Source organism: Ammospiza nelsoni, chromosome 24 (assembly GCF_027579445.1).
Source record: "Ammospiza nelsoni isolate bAmmNel1 chromosome 24, bAmmNel1.pri, whole genome shotgun sequence".
Taxonomy (NCBI): Eukaryota; Metazoa; Chordata; class Aves; order Passeriformes; family Passerellidae; genus Ammospiza; species Ammospiza nelsoni.
The window spans coordinates 4,805,925-4,831,275 of NC_080656.1; the positions used below are offsets into that span (position 1 = coordinate 4,805,925).

General features: G+C 44.4%; 1 protein-coding gene across 1 annotated transcript; it reads right to left on the bottom strand.

The window, feature by feature from the left end:
* Positions 1-5,551: 5,551 nt before the first annotated feature.
* CRTAM (cytotoxic and regulatory T cell molecule) lies at positions 5,552-24,782 on the bottom strand. The gene is made up of 10 exons (XM_059488463.1): positions 24,734-24,782; positions 21,032-21,184; positions 19,506-19,658; positions 17,469-17,600; positions 14,148-14,324; positions 10,718-10,810; positions 10,201-10,681; positions 8,872-9,053; positions 6,359-6,442; positions 5,552-5,724 (listed from the first exon to the last, which is right to left on the bottom strand). Exons 1-10 carry the CDS (start codon positions 24,780-24,782, stop codon positions 5,552-5,554), a joined length of 1,677 nt encoding a protein of 558 aa, XP_059344446.1.
* Between the last annotated feature and the right edge of the window lie 569 nt (positions 24,783-25,351).

Here is a 25,351-nt window from a genome sequence, read left to right on the forward strand (position 1 = left end):
GATATTTTACCCTGAGATCGCCCTGCAGGCAGCCCTGACACCTGCACTGTCCCCTGTGTCCCCTGCTCCCACCAGGGCAGCCCCTGGGGCAGGGAATGGGGAATCTCCTGGCCTGGAGCAGGAGGAAAGCCACTGTGTCCCCAAGGCCTCCCCTGTCCCCAGCTCCTGTCCCTGCCTCCTCTCAGCCCCAGTCCCCTCTCCTGTGTCCCTTCTGTCATGTCCCTCACCAGTCCTGTCCCCTGTCCCCAGTGTCCTCACCCACTCCCAACCCCACATTCCCTGTCCCTGATCTCCTGTCCTGATCTCCCGTCCCCATCTCCTCTCTCCTGTCCCCTGTCCATTGTCCCAGTTCCCTGTCCCCTTTTCCTCACCCTCTGTCCCTGTTCCCATGTCCTCTGTCCCAGTCCCCTTCCTCCCTGTTCCCTGTCCTTGGTCCTGTCATCCCCTGTCCCCTCTTCCATGTCCCTTACCTGGTCTGCTGTCCCTGATCCTGCCTCCCTGTCCCCTCACCACTGTCCCCCGTTCCCTGGTGCCCTGTCCTGTGTCCCGTGTCCCTGTCCTCCGTCCCCTCTCCTGTGTCCTGTGTCCCTGTCACTGCTGCTCCCATGTCCCTGTCCTGTGTCCCTGTCCCTGTCCCCCTCTCCAATGTCCCTGTCCCATGTCCGTGTTCCTCTCTCCTATTCCGTGCTCCCGTCCCTCTCCCATGTCCCTGTCCCTGTCCCATTCCCACATCCCTGTCCCTGTCCCTGTCCCATTCCCACATCCCTGTCCCTGTCCCGTGTCCCATTCCCACATCCTTGTCCCTCTCACCGCTGTTCCAGCCCATTCCCGTGTCCCGCGTCCCTGTCCCTATCCCGTGTTCCTATCCCGTGTCCCTGTCCCGTGTCCCTGTCCCTCTCACCGCCGTTCCCGTGTCCCTGTCCCATGTCCCTGTCCCGTGTCCCTGTCCTGTGTCCCGTGTCCCTGTCCCTGTCACCGCCGTTCCCGTGTCCCTGTCCCTGTCCCGTGTCCCTGTCCCGTGTCCCTGTCCCTCTCACCGCCGTTCCCGTGTCCCTGTCCCGTGTCCCTGTCCCTGTCCCGTGTCCCGGTCCCTCTCACCGCCGTTCCCGTGTCCCTGTCCCTGTCCCGTGTCCCTGTCCCGTGTCCCTGTCCCTCTCACCGCCGTTCCCGTGTCCCTGTCCCTGTCCCGTGTCCCGGTCCCTCTCACCGCCGTTCCCGTGTCCCTGTCCCTGTCCCGTGTCCCTGTACCTGTCACCGCCGTTCCCGTGTCCCTGTCCCTGTCCCGTGTCCCTGTCCCGTGTCCCTGTCCCTCTCACCGCCGTTCCCGTGTCCCTGTCCCTGTCCCGTGTCCCTGTCCCGTGTCCCGGTCCCTCTCACCGCCGTTCCCGTGTCCCTGTCCCTGTCCCGTGTCCCTGTCCCGTGTCCCGGTCCCTCTCACCGCCGTTCCCGTGTCCCTGTCCCTGTCCCGTGTCTCTGTCCCTGTCCCGTGTCCCGGTCCCTCTCACCGCCGTTCCCGTGTCCCTGTCCCTGTCCCGTGTCCCTGTCCCTGTCCCGTGTCTCTGTCCCTGTCCCTGTCCCGTGTCCCGGTCCCTCTCACCGCCGTTCCCGTGTCCCTGTCCCTGTCCCTGTCCCTGTCCCGCCGTGCCGGGCCCGTTCCGGGCCGTGCCGCGCTGTCCCCGTTGCCACGGCAACCCCGGGGACGCCGGCCGCACCCACCGGGGCGGGGGGAGCGCGGATCCCCCCCTGCCGCGGGCGCGGTGGTAGCGGCCGGGAGCAGCCGCGTTCCGCTGAAGATTGGAATTATTGTTTCCATCGGAAAGTGGAATTATTTGTGTTGGAAAACGGAATTATTTCCCTTGAAACATGGAATGATTTCCATTGGAAAATGGAATGATTTCCATTGGAAACTGCAATTATTTCCATTGGAAAACGGAATTATTTCCATGGGGAAACAGAAGTATTTCCATTGAAACATGGAATTACTTCCACTGAAAAATGGAGTTATTTCCATTGGAAACTGCAATTATTTCCATTGAAACACAGAAGTATTTCCACTGAAACATGGAATTATTTCCACTGAAAAATGGGATTGTTTCCATTGAAACGTGGAATAATTTCCACTGAAACATGGAATTACTATTTCCACTGAGAAATGGAATTATTTCCACTGAAACATGGAAATATTTCTGTGATTCTGACAAAAATCAGTGTAATTCACATTTAAATGTAAATCACTATTCTGTGATAGTGCAATAATTCTCATTTAAATATAAATCACCATTCTGTGATTCTGTGTGAAAAACACATTTTTCATATTCTGCAAATGACAAAAATCAGTGTAATTCACATATAAATGTAAATCACCATTCTGTGATTCTGACAAAAACCAGTGTAATTCACATTTAAATATAAATCACCATTCTGTGATTGTGCAAATGTCAAAAATCATTGTAATTCGCACTTAAATAAATCAATATTCTGGGATTCTGCAAATGGCAAAAATGGTAATTCACACTTAAATGTAAATCACTATTCTGTGATTCTGTGTGAAAAACACATTTTTCATGTTCTGCAAATGAAAAAAATCATTGCAATTCACATTTAAATAAATCAACATTCCGTGATTCTGCAATTGGCAAAAATCGCTGTAATTCACATTTAAATGTAAATCACCATTCTGTGACGGTGCAAATGACAAAAATCATTGTAATTCACATTTAAATGCGAATCACTGTTCTGTGATTCTTTGCAAATGGCAAAAATGGTTGTAATTCACACCTAAATAAATAAATCAATATTCTGGGATTCTGCAAATGGCAAAAATGGTTGTAATTCATACTTCCTTTATTTTAGGGATTGACTTTTACCCTCCTGGAGCAGGAAGGGCTCCTGGAAAGCCCTGGAGGAGCCCCAGCTCTTCTGCTGCCCCATTTGAGCCGTGCCATGGGGACACCCCTTCACAGAACATGAAACCATCGAATCATTTGGGTCAATTTCTGTTGTTTTTGTTTTTTTTTTTTTAATTTTTAACCCTTTACCCATCAGGCCACTTTGGGGCAGTCCCATGGGGAACATCCCCTTCACAGAGCCATCAAACCATCGAATCATTTGGGTCAATCTCTGTTGTTTTTCTTTAATTTTTAACCCTTTGCCCATCAGGCCACTTGGGGCAGTCCCATGGGGAACACCCCCTTCACAGAACCATCAAACCATTGAATAATTTGGGTCAATTTCTGTTGTTTTTTAATTTTTTTTTATTTTTAACCCTTTAACCATCAGGCCGCTTCCCAGCTTGGTTAAACCCAGCTGCAAGTCCGGGTTTGGGGTCCCATGGAGAAAAGAGAAAAGTCACAGCGGGTTTATAGCACCTGTGCTCACAGAGGAGGTGACAAAATCAATCATAAATATCTTGATTTGGGTCTGGGTGTCCTGCCAGGGCGCTGAGGGTGCTGAGCTGATGGTGGCTGAGGTTCCTGATGTGCTCTGAAGGTTCCAGGTGACCCAGGCCAGGTTTCCAGGAGCACCTGAGGTGCTGAGCTGTTGGTGGCTGAGGTTCCTGATGTGCTCTGAAGGTCCCAGGTGACCCAGGCCAGGTTTCCTGGTTTGGAGTCCCAGGGAGAAAAATAAAGTCACAGCGGGTTTGTAGCACCTGTGGTCACAGGGGAGGTGACAAAATCAACAATAAATGTCCTAATTTGGGTCTGGATGTCCTCTCAGGGTGCTGATTGCTGCTGGGGGCGCTGAGCTGTTCAAGGCAGAGGTTCCTGACATGTTCTGAAGGTTCCAGGTGTCTCAGGCCAGGTTTCCTGAGGTGCTGAGCTGTTGGTGGCAGAGGTTCCTGACATGTTCTGAAGGTCCCAGGTGACCCAGGCCAGGTTTCCAGGAGCTCCAGCCCCACCTCCCTGCCCGGCTCAGTGACAGCTTTGGGGACACAGAGAGAAAAGAAAAGTCACAGCGGGTTTGTATCACCATTGGTCACAGGGGAGGTGACAAAATCAATCATAAATGTCCTAATTTGGGTCTGGGTGTCCTCTCAGGGCGCTGAGGGTGCTGAGCTGATGGTGGCTGAGGTTCCTGATGTGCTCTGAAGGTCCCAGGTGACCCAGGCCAGGTTTCCTGGTTTGGAGTCCCAGGGAGGAAAGAAAAGTCACAGCAGGTTTGTATCACCTGTGGTCACAGGGGAGGTGACAAAATCAACAATAAATGTCCTAATTTGGGTCTGGGTGTCCTCTCAGGGCGCTGAGGGTGCTGAGCTGATGGTGGCACAGGTTCATGACATGTTCTGAAGGTTCCAGATGACTCAGGCCAGGTTTCCTGGTTTGGAGTCCCAGGGAGGAAAGAAAAGTCACAGCAGGTTTGTATCACCTGTGGTCACAGAAGAGGTGACAAAATCAACAATAAAATGTCCTAATTTGGGTCTGGGTGTCCTGCCAGGGCACTGAAGGTGATGAGCTGATGGTGGCAGAGGTTCATGACGTGTTCTAAAGGTCCCAGGTGACCCAGGCCACGTTTCCTGGTTTGGAGTCCCAGGGAGAAAAATAAAGTCACAGCGGGTTTGTAGCACCTGTGGTCACAGGGGAGGTGACAAAATCAATCATAAATATCCTAATTTGGGTCTGGATGTCCTCTCAGGGTGCTGATTGCTGCTGGGGGCGCTGAGCTGTTCAAGGCAGAGGTTCCTGACATGTTCTGAAGGTTCCAGGTGTCTCAGACCAGGTTTCCTGAGGTGCTGAGCTGTTGGTGGCAGAGCTTTGTGAAATGCCCTGAAGGTCCCAGGTGACCCAGGCCAGGTCTCCAGGAGCTCCAGCCCCACCTCCCTGCCCGGCTCAGTGACAGCTTTGGGGACACAGAGAGAAAAGAAAAGTCACAGCGGGTTTGTATCACCTGTGGTCACAGGGGAGGTGACAAAATCAATCATAAATGTCCTAATTTGGGTCTGGGTGTCCTCTCAGAGTGCTGAGGGTGCTGAGCTGATGGTGGCACAGGTTCATGACATGTTCTGAAGGTTCCAGGAGTCCCAGGGAGAAAAGTCACAGCGGGTTTGTAGCACCTGTGGTCACAGAAGAGGTGACAAAATCAACAATAAATGTCCTAATTTGGGTCTGGGTGTCCTGCCAGGGCACTGAAGGTGATGAGCTGATGGTGGCAGAGGTTCCTGACATGTTCTGAAGGTCCCAGGTGACCCAGGCCACGTTTCCAGGAGCTCCAGCCCCACCACCCTGCCCGGCTGGGTGACAGCTTTGGGGACACAGGGAGAAAAGAAAAGTCACAGCAGGTTTGTATCACCTGTGGTCACAGGGGAGGTGACAAAATCAACAATAAATGTCCTAATTTGGGTCTGGGTGTCCTCTCAGGGCGCTGATTGCTGCTGGGGGTGCTGAGCTGATGGTGGCACAGGTTCCTGACATGTTCTGAAGGTCCCAGGTGACCCAGGCCAGGGTCGCAGGACAAAAGCACCCCCAGATGGAGCTCCCTGTCCCTCCTGCTCCTTCAAACCAGGATCCCTGAAAACTTTAACATAAATATCAGGAAATTGCAGTTTCCTGCGCTGTTACACGTCTGTCTCCCTTCCACTCGCGAATATTTCCTCATTTATTGCCGCGATTTTGTCACCTGGGTTCTTCTCTGGGCATTCTGGATTTTTCTCTGCAGTTTCCAGATTCTTCTCTGGGGTTTCCACGTGTTCTTCTGTTACATATTGCATGTTGGATTTGGGATTTCCAGCTAAAAAACGGCACATATTTATTATTTATTATCCATTATCTATTATCTATTATCTATTATCTATTATCTATTATCTATTATCTATTATCTATTATCTATTATCTATTATCTATTATCTATTATCTATTATCTATTATCTATTATCCATTATCTATTATTTATTATTTATTATTTATTATCGAGTATTTGGTATTAATAAATACAATGAAAAATAATAATAATTATTATATTTATTTTGCTTATTTATTTATCTGATATCTAGTATTTAGTATTAATGGCTCCCACCTGCCCTGGCCACAGTCAGTAGCAATTAAATAAGCCAAGAAATATTTATTATAATTAAATAAATAAGCATTATTTGTTATCATTAACTATTATAATATTAATTGAAAATGATAATTATGATAAAATTTATAATGTTATTATGGTAATTATTTATTATAATTAAACAAATTATAATACAACAAGAATTATTTGTTATAATTAAATATTATAACATTAATTTAATATTAAAATATTATAACATTTATAATATTATTATGATAATTATTTATTATAATTAAACAAAACAAGAATTATTTGTTATTGAAAACAAGAACATATTTCCAAGAATATGTTAATTAAAGATTTTTACCTTGTCCGTTCTTCTCATGGCCTGGACTCTCTTCATTAGATCTGGATTTATAACTCTCCAGTGTTTGCTCTGAAGCATCATTTTCTGTGGAAAAAACCCACAAAAATTAATTTAAATTAAATTATTCAAATTTAATTAAATGAAATTAAAAAAATTAAACCATTTAAAAATAGAAATGAATTTTAAAATAATTAAATAATAAAAACCGCATACATTTTAATTATGAGAATGAGATTTTTTTTCCATTCTTCCTTCTCACACTTTGCCTTGAGCATAAAAATTCTGAGAGAAGAGTCACAAAATGAGGATTTCTCAGCCTGACAGAGATCACCATTATCTCACAAAAATAATGAGAGAAGAGTTAGAAATTGGGGATTTATCAGCCTGACAGAGATCATCATCATCACATAAAAATAATGAGAGAAGAGTTAGAAAATGGGAATTTCTCAGCCTGAGAGAGATCACCACCATCTCCCAAAAATCCTGAGAGAAGAATTAAAAAATGGGGATTTTCTAAGCCTGACAGAGATCACCATCACCTCAGAAAAATCCTGACAGAAGAGCTAGAAATTGGGAATTTCTCATCTTGACAGAGATCACCATCATCTCACAAAAATCCTGAGAGAAGAGTTAGAAATTGGGAATTTATCAGCTTGACAGAGATCACCATCATCTCACAAAACTCCTGAGAGAAGAGTTAGAAAATTGGGATTTCTCAGCCTGACAGAGATCACCATCACCTCACAAAAATCCTGAGAGAAGAGCTAGAAATTGGGAATTTCTCATCTTGACAGAGATCACCATCATCTCACAAAAATAATGAGAGAAGAGTTAGAAATTGGAGATTTCTCAGCCTTACAGAGATCACCATCACCTCAGAAAAATTCTGAGAGAAGAATTAAAAAATGGGGATTTTCTAAGCCTGACAGAGATCACCATCACCTCAGAAAAATCCTGAGAGAAGAGTCATAAATTGAGAATTTATCAGCTTGACAGAGATCACCATCATCTCATAAACATCCTGAGAGTCACAAAATGGGATCTCATCAGCCTGACAGAGATCACCATCATCACATAAAAATAATGAGAGAAGAGTTAGAAATTGGGGATTTATCAGCCTGACAGAGATCACCATCACCTCACAAAAATCCTGAGAGAAGAATCATAATTTGGGGATTTTATCAGCCTGACAGAGATCACCACCATCTCATAAAATTTCTGAGAGAAGAGTTAGAAAATGGGAATTTCTCAGCCTGACAGGGATCACCACCATCTCATAAACATCCTGAGTGTCCCAAAATGGGGATCTCATCAGCCTGAGAGGGATCACCATCACCTCACAAAAATAATGAGAGAAGAGTTAGAAACTGGAGATTTCTCAGCTGGACAGAGATCACCATCACCTCACAAAAATCCTGAGAGAAGAGCTAGAAAACGGGAATTTCTCAGTTTGACAGAGATCACCACCATCTCACAAAAATAATGAGAGAAGAGTTAGAAATTGGAGATTTCTCAGCCTGAGAGAGATCACCACCATCTCATACACCGTTATCTCCCAAAATTCCTGAGAGAAGAGTTAGAAAATGGAGATGTTTCAGCCTGACAGAGATCACCATCACCTCACAAAAAACAAATCTCATAAAAATTCTGAGAGAAGAGTTAGAAAATGGGAATTTCTCAGCCTGAGAGAGATCACCATCATCTCACAAAAATTCTGAGAGAAGAGTTAGAAATTGGAGATTTCTCAGCCTGACAGAGATCACCATCACCTCAGAAAAATCCTGAGAGAAGAATCATAATTTGGGGATTTTATCAGTCTGAGAGAGATCACCACCATCTCATAAAAATTCTGAGAGAAGAGTTAGAAAATGGGAATTTCTCAGCTTGACAGAGATCACCATCATCACATAAAAATAATGAGAGAAGAGTAATAAATTGGGAATTTATCAGCTTGACAGAGATCACCACCATCTCATACACCGTTATCTCCCAAAATTCCTGAGAGAAGAGTTAGAAAATGGAGATGTTTCAGCCTGACAGAGATCACCATCACCTCACAAAAAAAAAAATCTCATAAAAATCCTGAGAGAAGGGTTAGAAAATGGGGATTTATCAGCCTGAGAAAGATCACCATCATCTCACAAAAATTGTGAGAGAGGAGTCACAAGATGGGGATTTTATCAGCTTGACAGAGATCACCATCATCTCCCAAAAATCCTGACAGAAGAGTCCCAAAATGGGATCTCATCAGCCTGAGAGAGAGATCGCCATCATCTCATAAAAATCCTGAGAGGAAAGTTAGAAAATGGCGATTTCTCAGCCCGAGAGAGATCACCATCCCCTCATACACCATCATCTCACAAAAATTATGAGAAAAGAGTTAGAAAATGGGGATCTCATTGCCTTGGCAGAGATCACATCATCTCACAAAAACCCAGAGAGTCCCAAATTTGGGGATTTCTCCCTCTGAGCACCCCAGGGCTGGCCTGGAGCCCCCGATTCCTGTTCCTCACCTCTCCTCCACGCCCCGTGAGCTTTCTTCAGCTTCACCATGAACAGCAGCACGATGATGAGCAGCACCAGGACCAGAGCAGCCACCAGCATGGGCAGCAGGAGATTCTTCTCCTTCCTCAGGAGCCCTTTGGATTCGGGATTTTGCTCTGTAAAATCACACAGGTTTGTGCTGTTAAATGTGCTGGGAATTCAAAGAGAAATTATTCACCCCAATGATGCATTCCTGAAAAATCAAGATTCTTCCCCGTAGGGGAAATCTGATTGGAGCAAAGAGGTATTTTTGCAGTTATGTATTCTTTTTACTTTTATCTATTTCATTTAAAATGTGTTATTTATTTATATAATTTATACATAAAAGGAAATATTTATAGTTTTCCTTATATATATTTATATATGTATCTATGTATCTATGTATATATTTGTATATGTAATATAGGTATATATTTATATATTTATATATATTTGTATATTTGTATATTTGTATATTTCTTTTCCCTTTCCTTTAGTTATGTCTGCTTTTTCCTTTCCAAAATCTTCCAGTGATCCTTTTCATCGCTTACACTGGTTCCTAAAACAAACTGATTTTTCCAGCTGTGCTCCCCAGAATTTCCTCCCTGCTACCCCATTCTATTCTTTAAGATTTTCTAAAATCTTCCCCTTTTGCTACTGCTTGAATTCCTCTCTTTCTGCAGGAACTGACACGACCAGAGCACACAGCCTCGAGCTGCACCAAGGGAAATACGGGTGGGATACCGGGAAAAGGTTTTTAGAGAAAGGGTGATAAAGTTTTTTAGAGAAAGGGTGATAAAGTTTTTTCCAGAAAGGGTGATAAATTTTTTTCCAGAAAGGGTGATGAATTCTAGAATATTCTGCCCTAGGAGGTGGTGGAGTCCCCATCCCTGGGTGTGTTTAACAAAGCCTGGATGTGGCACTGGGTGCCAGGGTTTGGGTGAGGGGTTGGGGCTGGGTTGGACTCGATGGTCTTTAGGATTTCCTCCAACCTTGCGATTCTGCGATTCTCTAAATTCTGTGAATTCTGTGATTTTGTGAATTCTGTGAAGAATTGCTGCACAGTGCCATCTAGTGCAGCCCATCGGAGCATCCCAGCCCGGCTCCCACCCTGCTCCTGCCCTTTTTTCCTCCAAGGAGAGGAACTTTGGCAGGAAACGCTGTGCCCTGTGTCCCACCCTGCTCTGGGACGTGCGATGGAACGCCGTGCCCGGCGGCATCTCTGTAAAATAAATCTCCGAAAATGTCATTTCAGCTCGGAGAAACTCAGGCGGCTGAGACCGAACTCACCGTGCAGTGTGACATCCGTGAGCTTCGGCTGGGCTGGAACTGCTGGAATCCCTGGGGATGCAGAGGGGCTGGAAACTTCTGGATCTTTTGGGGATGCAGAAGGGCTGGAAAGTTCTGGACTCCTTGGGGATGCAGAGGGGGTCGAAGTTTCTGGGTTCTCTGGGGATGCAGAAGATTTGGAAACTCCTGGATCATTTGGAGATGCAGAAGGGATGGAAACTTTTGGATCTTTTGGGGATGCAGAGGGGCTGGAAAATTCTGTATTCTCTGGGGATGCAGAAGGGCTGGAAACTCCTGGATTTTTTTGGGATGCAGAGGGGCTGAGAACTCCTGGATCATTTGGGGATGCAGAGGGGCTGCTGGAAAATTCTGTATTCTCTGGGGATGCAGAAGGGCTGGGAACTTCTGGATCTTTTGGAGATGCTGAAGGGCTGGAAGTTTCTGGATTCTCTGGGGATGCAGAAGGGCTGGAAACTCCTGGTTCTTTTGGGGATGCAGAAGGGCTGGAAACTTCTGAATTTTTTGGGGATGCAGATGGGTTGGTACCTGCTGCATTTTCTGGAGAACTGGGAACTGCTGGATTCTCTGATGAGCTGGGAACTTCTGCATCCTCTGAAGGTCTGCTTGCTTGCTTGCAGCCTGAAGAAACGCACCAAAAATAATGACAAAAATCAGAAGAGGCTTTGCCACTGAACAGATCCTTGAAAAACCATCCTGCCCTGCTCCGTGCTCTGCATTATTTGGGTTTTCTGCCCTGCTCTGGATTTTTATTGGGTTTTCTGCCCTGCTCCATGCTCTGTATTATCTGGATTTTCTGCCTTCATACTCTGCTTCATACTCTGGATTTTTATTGGGTTTTCTGCCCTGCTCCATGCTCTGTATTTTTTGGTTTTTCTGCCCTGCTCCATGCCTTGCACTGTTTGCGTTTTCTGCCCTGCTCTATTCTCTGGATGTTTTATTGGGTTTTCTGCCCTGCTCCATGCTCTAGATTTTTATTGGGTTTTCTGCCCTGCTCCAAGCCTTGCATTGTTTTTTTGGGATTTCTGTCCTGCTCCGTGCCCTGAATTGTTTGGATTTTCTGCCGTGTTCCATTCTCTGTATTGTTCATTGGGTTTTCTGGCTGATCAGGGGTCTCACTTCCAGTCCCCCCCTCACCTTTCCTGCCCTCAGAATATTTTCCCTGCCCTTTCCTGCTCTGAAATGAGGAATGAATGCCACACTTGGGGAGCTTGGGGCAGGATCTGCTGTTCAGCTCTGCCACCGATGAACAGCCCCAAACCCATTTTTTGTCTCAGACTCCTCATTTCATTTAAAGACACATTTCTGTGTGTGTCTGGGACATTTTCACCAGCTCAGGGCACTGAATCAGAGAGCAGAGCTGCAGTACCTGGGCTGGGAAGGTTCTGGAAAGGGAAGGATGCCACCAATCTCTGTGTCCCAGATTCCTCATTTTTTTGCCCCAGATTCCTCATTTTTTGCCCCCAGATTCCTCATTTTTTGCCCCCAGATTCCTCATTTTTTTGCCCCCAATTCCTCATTTTAAAGCACCCCCACACGTGTGGTGTATCAGGAACATTTCCACCAGCTCAGGGCACTGAATCAGAGAGCAGAGCTACAGTACCTGGGCTGGGAAGGTTCTGGAAAGGTGAAAGATGCCACCAATCTCTGTGCCCCCAAATCCTCATTTTTTGCCCCAGATTCCTCATTTCAAAGCACACCCCTCACTTCTGGGTGTCTGTATCATTTCCACCAGCTCAGGGCAGTGAAATCGGAGGGCAGAGCTGCAGTACCCGGGCTGGGAAGGTTCTGGAAGGTGAAAGATGCCACCAATCTCTGTGCCTCCAATTCCTCATTTTTTGCCCCATATTCCTCATTTCATTTAAAGACACATTTCTGTGTGTGTCTGTATCATTTTCACCAGCTCAGGGCAGGAAATCAGAGAGCAGAGCTGCAGTACCCGGGCTGGGAAAGTTCTGGGAGGTGAAAGTTGCCACCAATATCTGTGCCCCCAATTCCTCATTTTTTGCCCCAGATTCCTCATTTTTTGCCCCAGATTCCTCATTTCAAAGCACACCCCTCACTTCTGGGTATCTGTATCATTTCCACCAGCTCAGGGCAGGAAATCAGAGAGCAGAGCTGCAGTACCCGGGCTGGGAAGGTTCTGGAAAGGGAAGGATGCCACCAATCTCTGTGCCTCCAATTCCTCATTTTTTGCCCCAGATTCCTCATTTTAAAGCAGCCCCACACGTGTGGTGTATCAGGAACATTTTCACCAGCTCAGGGCAGGAAATGGGAGAGGCAGAGCTGCAGAACCAGAGCTGGGAAAGTTCTGGAAAGGGAAGGATGCCACCAATCTCTGTGCCCCAGATTCCTCATTTTTTGCCCCAGATTCCTCATTTTTTGCCCCAGATTCCTCATTTTTTGCCTCCAATTCCTCATTTTTTGCCCCAGATTCCTCATTTTTTGCCCCAGATTCCTCATTTCAAAGCACACCCCTCACTTCTGGGTGTCTGTATCATTTCCACCAGCTCAGGGCAGTGAAATCGGAGGGCAGAGCTGCAGTACCCGGGCTGGGAAGGTTCTGGAAGGGGAAAGATGCCACCAATCTCTGTGCCCCCAATTCCTCATTTTTTGCCCCCAGATTCCTCATTTCATTTAAAGACACATTTCTGTGTGTGTCTGTATCATTTTCACCAGCTCAGGGCACTGAATCAGAGAGCAGAGCTGCAGTACCTGGGCTGGGAAGGTTCTGGAAAGGGAAGGATGCCACCAATCTCTGTGTCCCAGATTCCTCATTTTTTTGCCCCAGATTCCTCATTTTTTGCCCCCAGATTCCTCATTTTTTGCCCCCAATTCCTCATTTTAAAGCACCCCCACACGTGTGGTGTATCAGGAACATTTCCACCAGCTCAGGGCACTGAATCAGAGAGCAGAGCTACAGTACCTGGGCTGGGAAGGTTCTGGAAAGGTGAAAGATGCCACCAATCTCTGTGCCCCCAAATCCTCATTTTTTGCCCCAGATTCCTCATTTCAAAGCACACCCCTCACTTCTGGGTATCTGTATCATTTTCACCAGCTCAGGGCAGTGAAATCAGAGAGCAGAGCTGCAGTACCCGGGCTGGGAAGGTTCTGGAAAGGGAAGGATGCCACCAATCTCTGTGCCCCCAATTCCTCATTTTTTGCCCCAGATTCCTCATTTTTTGCCCCCAGATTCCTCATTTTAAAGCACCCCCACACGTGTGGTGTATCAGGAACATTTCCACCAGCTCAGGGCAGGAAATCAGAAAGCAGAGCTGCAGAACCAGAGCTGGGAAAGTTCTGGAAAGGGAAGGATGCCACCAATCTCTGTGTCCCCGATTCCTCATTTTTTGCCCCTGATTCCTCATTTTTTGGCCCGGATTCCTCATTTTTTGCCCCAGATTCCTCATTTTTTGCCTCCAATTCCTCATTTTTTGCCCCAGATTCCTCATTTTTTTTGCCCCAGATTCCTCATTTTTTGCCCCAGATTCCTCATTTCAAAGCACACCCCTCACTTCTGGGTGTCTGTATCATTTCCACCAGCTCAGGGCAGTGAAATCGGAGGGCAGAGCTGCAGTACCCGGGCTGGGAAGGTTCTGGAAGGCGAAAGGTGCCACCAATCTCTGTGCCCCCAATTCCTCATTTTTTGCCCCCAGATTCCTCATTTTTTGCCCCAGATTCCTCATTTTAAAGCACCCCCACACGTGTGGTGTATCAGGAACATTTCCACCAGCTCAGGGCAGGAAATCAGAAAGCAGAGCTGCAGAACCAGAGCTGGGAAAGTTCTGGGAGGTGAAAGTTGCCACCAATCTCTGTGCCCCCAATTCCTCATTTTTTGCCCCAGATTCCTCATTTTTTGCCCCAGATTCCTCATTTCAAAGCACACCCCTCACTTCTGGGTGTCTGTATCATTTCCACCAGCTCAGGGCAGTGAAATCGGAGGGCAGAGCTGCAGTACCCGGGCTGGGAAGGTTCTGGAAGGCGAAAGGTGCCAGCAGTGTCCGTGCCCCCAGCGCGGGGTGCCCGATGGCACAGCTGGCCGTCGCTGTCCCTGCGGGGCTGCAGCTCAGGACCCTCAGGGTGCTCCTGCTGCTCCAGCTGCTCCCATCGGCGCCCAGCTCGTGCCTGGTGTCACCTGCGGGCCCGTGGGGAGAAAAAAAAATTAAAAATGAGCCAGAATAAAATAAAAGAGAATAAATAAAATAAAATAAAATAGAATAGAAAAAATAAAATAAAATAAAATAAAATAGAATAAAATAAAATAAAATAGAATAGAATAAAATAAAATAAAATAAAATAAAATAAAATAAAATAAAATAAAATAAAATAAAATAAAATAAAAAAAATAGAATAAAATAAAATAAAATAAGAAAATAAAACAAATGGAATAGAATGGAATGGAATAGAATGGAATGGAATGGAATAGAATAGAACAGAAAAATAAAGTGAAATAAAATAATAAAAAAGAATAAAATAAAGCAAAAAAAAAATAGGATAAAAGAGAAAAAAATAAAGTCAAGTAAAATAATAAAAAATAAAAAATAAAGTAATAAAAAGGAAAAACTAAAAATAAAAATAAAATTTAAAAAATTAAATAGAATAAAATAAAAAGAATAAAATAAAGTAAAGTAAAAAAAGAATAAAATAAAAAATAAAAAAATAAAATAAAAAATTAAAATAGAATAAAATAAAATAAAATAATAAAATAAAACAAATGTAATAGAATGGAATGGAATGGAATAGAATGGAATGGAATGGAACAGAATAGAATAGAATAGAATAGAATAGAATAGAATAGAATAGAATAGAATAGAATAGAATAGAATAGAATAGAAAAATAAAGTCAAATAAAATAATAAAAAAGAATATAATAAAGTTTAAAAATAAAGTCAAAAATAAAATAGAAAAAAATAAAGTCAAATAAAATAATAAAAAAATGAAATAAAGTAATAGAAAGGAAAAAATAAAACTAAAAATAAAATAAAAAAAAATAAATAAAATAAAGTAAAGTAAAAAAAGAATAAAATAAAAAATAAAAAATAAAATAAAAATAAAAATTAAAAATTTAAAATCCAAAAGGATTTCAGAGCTCCAAAGGATTTCAGAGCTCCAGAAGGATTTCCAAGCTCCAAAGGATTTCGGAGCTCCAGAAGGATTTCGGAGCTCCAGGAGGATTTCAGAGCTCATCTTTGGCAGCAGCTCAGCAATCGCAGCTGCCCTGCCCTGCTGAGCCCTGCTGGTGGCACTAATTAACATTTATTAGCTATTTGCTGATTAGTGTCAATATTTGCAGCAAGTGATTAAAGCTGCGGATGGGAGGGGGAGAAAGAGAGTCACTCCAAGCCTTTAAAAAATGGAGAAAAACACAGAAAGTTGGAGAAATACTGAATTAAGGCAATGAATTTTTATATTTCAAACAATTAAATTTTTGTGTCTCGTGTTTTCATATAAAAGTGGCTGCTCTGAAGGGCAGCCCAGGATGAACCAAGGCAGCTCCGAGGGAATTTCCTGGGGCTGGGAGGTGCCAGCTCAGGGGTTCCCTGGGCTCCAAAGGCAAGGAGAGATTTTTGTTAAAATATTGGAGAAATTCAATTCTGGCTTGCGGGACGTGTTTGGTGTCTGAAGTGTGAGTTGTGGTGTCACAAATAATCCACTTTATCAGGGTGGTTTCAGGCTTGGGGAACCCCCTAATTTTAGAAAAACACTGCGAGAGACAGAGATAAAAACCAGGGGGATAAAATATCAGTATATATTGAGATTATATTGAAATAATATGTTTAGGTTAAATCTCAATATGTACTGATAAATATCAGCATATATTGAGGTATTTCCAGACCCTCACACCCATCCCAGCTCTTCCCAAAAACAGGCAGGATTTAAAAATCTGCTTTTCTACCATGTACTACTCTAGAACACTTCTTTTTTACATTAAAATCCCAGAGATTTTATCTGCCAACCTGATTTATTCTTAAGATTTATTTTATTTTTTACTTTATTAAGACCTGAATGCTGAAATTCCAGGGGTTTGAGTTTATTTTATCCCAGTGGAATTTAGTGCTGAGGTTCCAAGGGTTTGGATTTATTTTATTCCAGTGGAATTTAATGCTGAAATTCCAGGGCATTTTGGCTTTGTTTTATCCCTGTGGAATTTCGTGCTGAAATTCCAGGGGATTTGGTTTCTTTTATCCCAATGGAACAGAGTGCTGAAATTCCAGGATTTTGGGTGTTATCCCTGTGGAATTTAATGCTGAAAATCCAGGATTTTGGGTTCAATTTCTCCCTGTGGAATTTTGTGCAGAAATTCCAGGATTTTGGTTTTGTTTTATCCCTGTGGAATTTCATGCTGAAATTCCAGGGAATTTGGCTTTGCTTTATCCCAGTGCGATTCAATGCTGAAATTCCAGGATTTTGGCTTTGTTTTACCCCAGTGGAATTCAATGCTGAAATTCCAGGATTTTGGGTTTGTTTTATCCCTGTGCAATTCAGTGCTGAAATTCCAAGGGTTTGGGTTTATTTTATCCCAGTGGAATTCAGTGCTGAAATTCCAGGATTTTGGGTTTGTTTTATCCCAGTGGAATTTGTTGCTGAAATTCCAGGATTTTAGGTTTATTTTATCACTGTGGAATTCAATGCTGAAATTCCAAGGGTTTGGGTTTATTTTATCCCAGTGGAATTTGATGCTGAAATTCCAGGATTTTGGGTTTATCCCAGTGGAATTCAATGCTGAAATTCCAGGATTTTGGGTTTGTTTTATCCCAGTGGAATTTCATGCTGAAATTCCAGGGGATTTGGGTTTATTTTATCCCTGTGCAATTCAATGCTGAAATTCCAGGATTTTGGGTTCTATTCCAGTGGAATTCAATTCGGAAATTCCAGGATTTTGGGTTCAATTTATCCCTGTGGAATTTGATGCTGAAATTCCAGGATTTTGGGTTCTATCCCAGTGCAATTCAATGCTGAAATTCCAGGGAATTTGGCTTTGTTTTATCCCAGTGTGATTCAATGCTGAAATTCCAGGATTTTGGGTTTGTTTTATCCCTGTGGAATTCAATGCTGAAATTCCAGGGGATTTGGGTTTATTTTATCCCTGTGCAATTCAGTGCTGAAATTCCAGGATTTTGGGTTCAATTTATCCCAGTGGAATTCAATGCTGACTGTTCCCCAGAGCCGCAGCCCTGAATCACAGACCCAGCTGATATTTCCCCCTCCAGCACCTTTAACCACCCCAAAACTGCCCCAAACCCCAATTTTAGTGCTCAAAGACCCTTTAAACTCTTACCTGGGAGCTCAATGCCATTGTCCAAGAGCCAGGAGATCCGGGGCTGGGGTCTGCTCCCCTGGGTGTGGCAGGAGAGTTTGATGCCCCTTTCCTCGTCCTGCGAGATTTCCAGCACTGGCTGGGAAGGAGGAGCTGAAACGGGGAGATTTGGGATCAGTTTAGGGGCATTTTCTACTCCTTTTTATCAGCATTATTTCTTTTTTTCATCAGCATTATTTCTTTTTTTCATCAGCATTATTTCTTTTATTCATCAGCATTATTTCTTTTTTTCATCAGCATTATTTCTTCTTTTTTTTTAATCAGCATTATTTCCTCTTTTATTTTATCAGCATTATCCGAGGGTGTTGCAAGCCCCCAGCTGGGTTATAATCAGCATGGACTCCGTGATCCAGAAGGAATGAAGGCCACTTTATTATTAGAAATAATTATTATTAAATTATTAATTATTATTGACATAATTTGTTATTACAGTTCTTCTGGAAACACCGGAAACCCTAAGAATTTATTATTAGAAATCTGCAGTTTTTATGGAATACCTAAGACTTTATTACTAGAAATTTACAGTTCTTATAGAAAAAATTAAAACCTAAGATTTTATTATTAGAAATCTACAGATCTGATAGAAAGCTGAGACTTTATGGTTAGAAATCTAAAATTCTTATGGAAACAATGGAAAACCTAAGGCTTTATTACTAGAAATTTACAGTTCTTAGAGAAACAATTAAAACCTAAGATTTTATTATTAGAAATCTACAGATCTTATAGAAATAATGGAAAACCTAATGCTTTATAATTAGAAATCTACGGATCTTATAGAAAACCTAAGATTTTATTATTAACAATTTACAGTTCTTATAGAAACAATTAAAACTTAATATTTTATTATTAGAAATCTACAGATCTTACAGAAATAATGGAAAACCTAAGACTTTATAATTAGAAATTTACAGTTTTTATGGAAACAATTAAAACCTAAGATTGTATAAATAATGGTTACAGAGAGATAATAATTGTTTGAATTTTTAAAATTCTTTGAATTGTTTGAATTTTAGAGAACCATATCTATAAACAATGGTTACAGAAAGATAATTGGTTGAATTGTTTGGATTCTTTGAATTGTTTGAATTTTAGAGAACCATATTTATAAATAATGGTTACAGAAAGAGAGATAATAATTCTTTGAATTGTTTGAATTATTTGAATTCTCTGAATTTTAGAGAACCATATTAATAAATAATTATTTGCATTCTTTGAATTTTGGAGAACCATATCTATAAACAATGGTCACAGAGAGAGATAATAATTGTTTGAATTCTTTGAATTCTTTGAATTCTTTGAATTTTGGAGAAACATATCAATAAACAATGGCAGAAAGAGAGATAATAAATGCTTGAATTTTTAAAATTCTTTGAATTGTTTGAATTCTTTGAATTTTAGACAACCATATCTATAAGAAATGGTCCCAAAAAGAGAGACAATAATTCTTTGAATTGTTTGAATTCTTTGAATTTTAGAGAACCATATCTATAAACAATGGTTACAGAAAGAGAGACAATAATTATATGAATTGTTTGAATTCTTTGAATTCTGGAGAACCATATCTATAAACAATGGTTACAGAAAGAGAGACAATAATTATATGAATTGTTTGAATTCCTTGAATTCTTTGAATTCTGGAGAACCATATCTATAAACAATGGTTACAGAAAGAGAGACAATAATTATATGAACTGTTTGAATTCTTTGAATTCTGGAGAACCATATTTATAAATAGTGGTTACAAAAAGAGAGATAATAATTATTTGAATTCTTTTCCTCTAAGCTCCCCACAGCTTCCCAGGATTTTTCTGGGAAGGATTTTTCTGCTTTCTGTGGCCAGAGAGCTGCTGCCACAGGAGGGGACTGAGCTAAAAGCAAAATGGGAAAAATCAATGTAAAAATTGTTGGGAAAAATCAATGTAAAAATTCAGGTGTGCACTTGAGGAGCTGGCTCTGTTCTGCCCCAGGTACAAATCCCGACCAGGGCAGGGAACTCACCCAAAATCTGCACGTTCTGGCGCTGGGCTCTGACGTGCCGGGCGTAGCGCAGGCACCGGTAAATTCCCTCATCCTGCAGGGTCAGGTTGGAGAGCTGGATGGACAGCTCATCCCTGGAGTAGCGCAGCAGTTTGTACCTCCGGTCCCTCAGAACTGCCCCAACAGAAAATCCGGCTCAGGAAAAAAGCTTGGTGTCGTAGGAAGGGGACCAGGACGCCACGTGGCTCATCACAGGTCCGGTTTATTCAAGAAAGCATCAAACACTCGTACAGCAAATAAAAGCTCATGAATATTCTGCAAGCCAAGCAATCTATTGGTTAAACTATTCCGTGAACTCTTCCCCGTTCCTTAGGGGTTACATCTCCCTTTTCTCATGTCTCTGTCACCGTTTGTTATCCTACAGCAGCCAGGCCCAAGGACACGCTGTCTCACAGGTGCAGGACTTGGAATCGGCCACGGCTTTGCGCTTTTCCAGTCTCTGGTCACCTGAACTTCCCAACAGTGGCTCTGTGTATCTAGAGTGACATGCACGTACTTGAGCCTACCAAACCCGGCTACATGCGTGACGTCCATTTGCCATTTCTCATTAATTTCTAAACTCGAGGATTAACTCCGCAGCCCAGAGCTATTCCCCCATTACGACAGCTGCATACTGGACATGCCCTGACGGTGGCCTTGGCTTCTGATAAGCCCAAAATCAAAGTTCCTCGCCAACGCTTTTGCATTTTGATGATATCTACTATGGGCTTCTCTTGCCAATGCATGCTTATCAACAGGACAAGAGTTATCAAAGGGTAAGGTAACCAATTTATCTGCACACTCATTCCCTTCTCCTGGGCCCTCGGACCGCTTGTGGCTCCTGATATGGATTACAGAGGTCCAGTTTATTCAAGAAAGCATCAAACGCTTATACAGCAAATAATGAGCTCATGAATATTCTGTAAGCCAAGCAATCTATTGGTTAAACTATTCCGTGAACTCTTCCCCGTTCCTTAGGGGTTACATCTCCCTTTTCTCATGTCTCTGTCACCGTTTGTTATCCTACAGCAGCCAGGCCCAAGGACACGCTGTCTCACAGGTGCAGGACTTGGAATCGGCCACGGCTTTGCGCTTTTCCAGTCTCTGGTCACCTGAACTTCCCAACAGTGGCTCTGTGTATCTAGAGTGACATGCACGTACTTGAGCCTACCAAACCTGGCTACATGCGTGACGTCCATTTGCCATTTCTCATTAATTTCTAAACTCGAGGATTAACTCCGCAGCCCAGACCTATTCCCCCGTTACGATAACTGCATATTGGACATGCCCTGACGGTGGCCTTGGCTTCTGATAAGCCCAAAATCAAAGTTCCTCGCCAACGCTTTCGCATTTTGATGATATCTACTATGGGCTTCTCTTGCCAAGGTATGCTTATCAACAGGACAAGAGTTATCAATGGGTAAGGTAACCAATTTATCTGCACACTCATCCCCTTCTCCTGGGCCCTCGGACCACTTGTGGCTCCTCCGCTCTGGTTTCACACTTACCCTGCTGGGCGTTGAGGAAAATGGTGAAATTCCGAGGGTTCAGCCACTGCAGGGTGAAGTTGTGGTTGCTGAGGGTGCTGAAGGTGCAGTTCAGGTTCAGATTTTCTCCTTCCTTCAGAGCCACAGAGTCACCGTCAGCCCCTGCAAACGCCCCTGCCGCGCACCAGGGGGAAAAACAAACTGGAAATTGTGACGAGGAGCAAAGCAGGGATGTTTTGCACAGAGTGATGTGTTAATTTTCCTTTTTCTGCAGTGTTTTTTTTTAATATTTCTACATTGCCAGTATGGTTGTAGGGATATAAATAGATTATTTTCATTGGACAGGTCATCTGTGTGACAAAGGTTTGGGGTCTCCGCCTGCCGGCATGACCTGATTATTAATTATTAAATAATTATTAAACCAATTTTAGTTATTAGCCAAGAAAGTATATCATTGTTAGCCAATACAGAACTGAAGCAGACCCATTTCATGCACTGTATTTAAACACAGACATTCAATTTTCACTTATTTTATGATTATAACTAAATAATATTTAAGGTCCCTTCCAACCCAAACCATTCTCTGATTTTGTGTCCCATTTGCTCCGTGTGTGACTGAGCAGTGAATGATTTCCCAGCACCTCTAAAAATTAGGCTTTTTATTCAGAAATGAAACTTCTTTTGAAAAAAAAAAAAAAACCCCAAACCTGGCCTGGCAGAGGTTACTAAAATGAAATTATAAAATTTCACTCTCTCTTCTCCCAGCTCATTTACAGGCTGGCAGTAAAATGTATTTTTCCTCTCCAGCCATTCTAAGGCAGATAAAACACTTTGTGAGAATATTTGATGATAATTTGAAAGAATTTTGCCTTCTCCAGACAAAAATACCCTGGAGAATTCCAACATTGCTGCCTTGGAGCTGGGTAAATGGGCAGCGGGAGAGTTTTGTTTTCCTTCCTGTTTTGTGTGTTTTGATTTGATTTTCCACGTGGCTGTCGGCTGCCAGTTCCCGCTGCAGTTTGGGGAAATGAATCTTTCGGGGCTTTGGGGAAGATTTTCACATTATTCAAAAATTTAAATCGCTCAGAAATGAGGTTTTTTTTTTTTTTTTTTTTTAGTCTGGAATTTTGCTTTTGTAATCAAAAGCTGCTTTTGTAATCAAAAGCTGGTTCTGGTGGTACGAAAATTTTGATGTTTGTACCTCCGGAACCATCCTTATCTCGCTGTAGGACAGTTCCCCGTGGGGATTGCGGCTGTCGGAGGAGCTGTGGCAGGAGGTGAGCGTTGTTTGGAGGCAGCCGGGGCTCTGTGTGGTTTCTCACAGCCCCCTCGGGTATTTCTGTCCCCGTGGTGGTTTCCTGTCACCCCCGGCAGCGTGGGGACATCGCACCTCTGCGGGTGACGGCAGCCAGGCCGAGCAGGAGGAGCTGGGGCTGTTGCCGCTGTTCCAACCCGGGGCAGAAATGGAATTTCCACGGGGAACCACTGGGAAATGGGGTTTAATCACAGCGTGACTCACAGGGCGGCTCTCCCCAGCGCAGGCGCTCCGCTGGGGTCACCAAATGTGGGAATGTCCCCATGGCAGCTCCAGGGCCGCTGGCTTTTGTTCCACCTGGAATAACCACTCTGCCACCAAGGAGAGATCCTTGGGCAGAGGGAGCAGCAGTTTGGGGTGGGATTGCAGGAGGCAAATCTGAGCTCAGGGTTCGGCTCTGGCTGCTGCTCCTGCAGCCCCCAGGAAGTGGCTGAGCTGCTTGCGCTGAGGCTCGCGCTGAGAGCAGGGTGCAGAGCGAGCTGTGAGCCACAACCACCCTGCCCAGAGAGTTTGGTGCAGTTATCTGTGAGACTGTAACCCTCCATCGTCCTATTTACTGATTTTGGTGCAGTTGTCTGTGAGACTGTAACCCTCTACCGTCCTATTTACTGGTTTTGGTGCAGTTGTCTGTGAGATTGTAACCCACAATCATCCTATTTAATAATTTTGGTGCAGTTATCTGTGAGACTGCTACTCACAGAGCCAACCCTTTAAATGAGTTTGGTGCAGTTATCTGTGAGCCTGTAACTCACAGAGCCAACTCTTTTAATAAGTTTTGGTGCAGTTATCTGTGAGATTCTAACCCACAATCATCCTATTAATAATTTTGGTGCAGTTACCTGTGAGCCTGTAACCCTCAATCACCCCATTTAATGAGTTTGGTGCATTTCTCTGCGAGATTCTAACCCCCAATCATCCTATTAATAATTTTGGTGCAGTTACCTGTGAGTCTGTAATCCACAGAGCCAACTCTTTTAATGATTTTGGTGCAGTTTTCTGTGAGATTGTCACCCACAGAAGCACCCCATTGAATGAGTGAGTTTTCATGCAGTTATCTGTGGGATTATAACCCACAATCACCCTATTTACTGATTTTGGTGCATTTATCTGTGCGATTGTAACCCACAATCATCTTATTTAATAATTTTGGTGCAGTTATCTGTGAGATTGTCACTCACAGAGCCAACTCTTTTAATGAGGTTGGTGCAGAGTTATCTGTGAGATTCTAACCCATTATCATCCTATTTAATAATTATGGTGCAGTTATCTGTGAGCCTGTAACCCACTGTTACTCTAATTAATTAATGAGTGAGTTTTGGTGCAGTTGTCTGTGAGATTGTAACCCCCAGAGCCACCCCATTTAATAATTTTCGTGCAGAGTTATCTGTGAGATTGTAGCCAGCAGCCACCCCATTGAATGAGTTTTTTTGGTGCAGTTATCTGTGAGATTCTGACCCCAAATCACCCCATTTAATGAGTTGTTTTTGTCCTGGCTGCTGACCTATGGATGGAGCTGAATTAATTCTGGAAGCCAAGGCAGCAGCTACAAATTCACCCTGCAGAAAACCTAAAGTGCTTTTCTTTTCCAAAAGACTTTGCAAGTTCTCCCTGAGTTGCTCTGACTTCACACCAAAAAGGACAAATTTGGATTTCTGACCCAGGCAAAGCAAGCAGTGACCCCCTGCCCAAATTTAAGGCAGAATCGTTGGATACCCCAAAGCTGTGTCACCCAGGAGTAACTCGGTGTCACTGATCCTGGGTTTGGGACTCGGTGAGCTCACTGACCCCTAAATGGGGTGACAACTCCTAAATGGGGTGACAAAAAACTGGGAATGGGGCGATGTCCTGGTTCTGAGCAAATTTGGGAGAGAAGCCCCAGAGTGGTTCCTCTAGAAAAGCAGATTCTGTTGGCCAGGACACCGGGACGGGACAAAATTGGGAATGGGGTGACAAAACTGGGAAAGGGGTGACAAAACTGGAAATGGGGTGATGTCCTGGTTCAGGGCAAATCTGGGAGAGAACCCCCAAAAGGGATCCTCTAGAAAAACAGATCCAATTGGCCAGGACATCGGGACAGGATGAATTGGGAAAGGGGGCACAAAATTGGGAATGGGGTAACAAAACTGGGAATGGGGCGATGTCCTGGTTCAGGGCAAATTTGGGAGAGAACACCCCAAAAGGGATCCTCTAGAAAAGCAGATCCAGTTGGCCAGGACACCGGGACGGGACAAAATCGGGAAAGGGATGACAAAATTGAGAAAGGGGTGACAAAATCGGGAATGGGGTGACAAAATCGGGAAAGGGGTGACAAAATCGGGAAAGGGGTGTCATTATAGCTTTGTGACCCCGGTGCCAGCAGCGCAGCAGGGCTGGGGAGCAGAGCTGGGCCGAGCTGAAGCCGGGCTTACCTTGGAGCAGGAGCAGCGGCACGGCGAGCAGCGCCCCGGGCACGCTCATGCTGGGCTGGGCTGGGCTGAGCCGGGCTGGGCTGAGCTGAGCCGGGCTGAGCTGGGCTGGGCTGGGCTGAGCTGAGCCGGGCTGAGCTGGGCTGGGCTCGGTTGAGCTGAACCGGGCTGAGCTGAGCCAGGCTGAGCCGGGCTGAGCTGGGCTCGGTTGAGCTGACCCGGGCTCGGTTGAGCTGACCCGGGCTGAGCTGAGCCGGGCTGAGCTGGGCTGGACTGGGCTCGGTTGAGCCGGGCTGAGCTGAGCTGAGCTGAGCCGGGCTCGGTTGAGCTGACCCGGGCTGAGCTGAGCTTGGCTTGGTTGAGCCGGGCTGAGCTGAGCCGCACTGGGCTGGGCTGAGCTGAGCCGAGCTGAGCTGGGCTGAGCTGAGCCGGGCTCTGTTGAGCTGAGCCGGGCTCGGCCGCTCTCGGTTTCCCCTCCGCGCTCCCTTTTGAGCTCAGCCCGCCGTGACCGCGCGGTGCCCCCGCAGGAACCGGTGGGCGGAATTTCAGCGCTGCCCCCGAGCCGGGACCGGCTCAGCTCGGGGAGAGGGGAAAGGGAAGAAGAGGGAAATGTGGGGCTGG

Excerpts from the sequence above, each read along its gene's own strand:
- CRTAM (XM_059488463.1), bottom strand. The coding sequence starts at position 24,782 with ATGAGCGTGCCCGGGGCGCTGCTCGCCGTGCCGCTGCTCCTGCTCCAA. Across the intron at positions 14,325-17,468 it reads CAATGGCATTGAGCTCCCAG|GTGACACCAGGCACGAGCTG; the intron begins GTAAGAGTTTAA and ends ACGGGCCCGCAG. Across the intron at positions 5,725-6,358 it reads CCATGAGAAGAACGGACAAG|CTGGAAATCCCAAATCCAAC; the intron begins GTAAAAATCTTT and ends GCCGTTTTTTAG.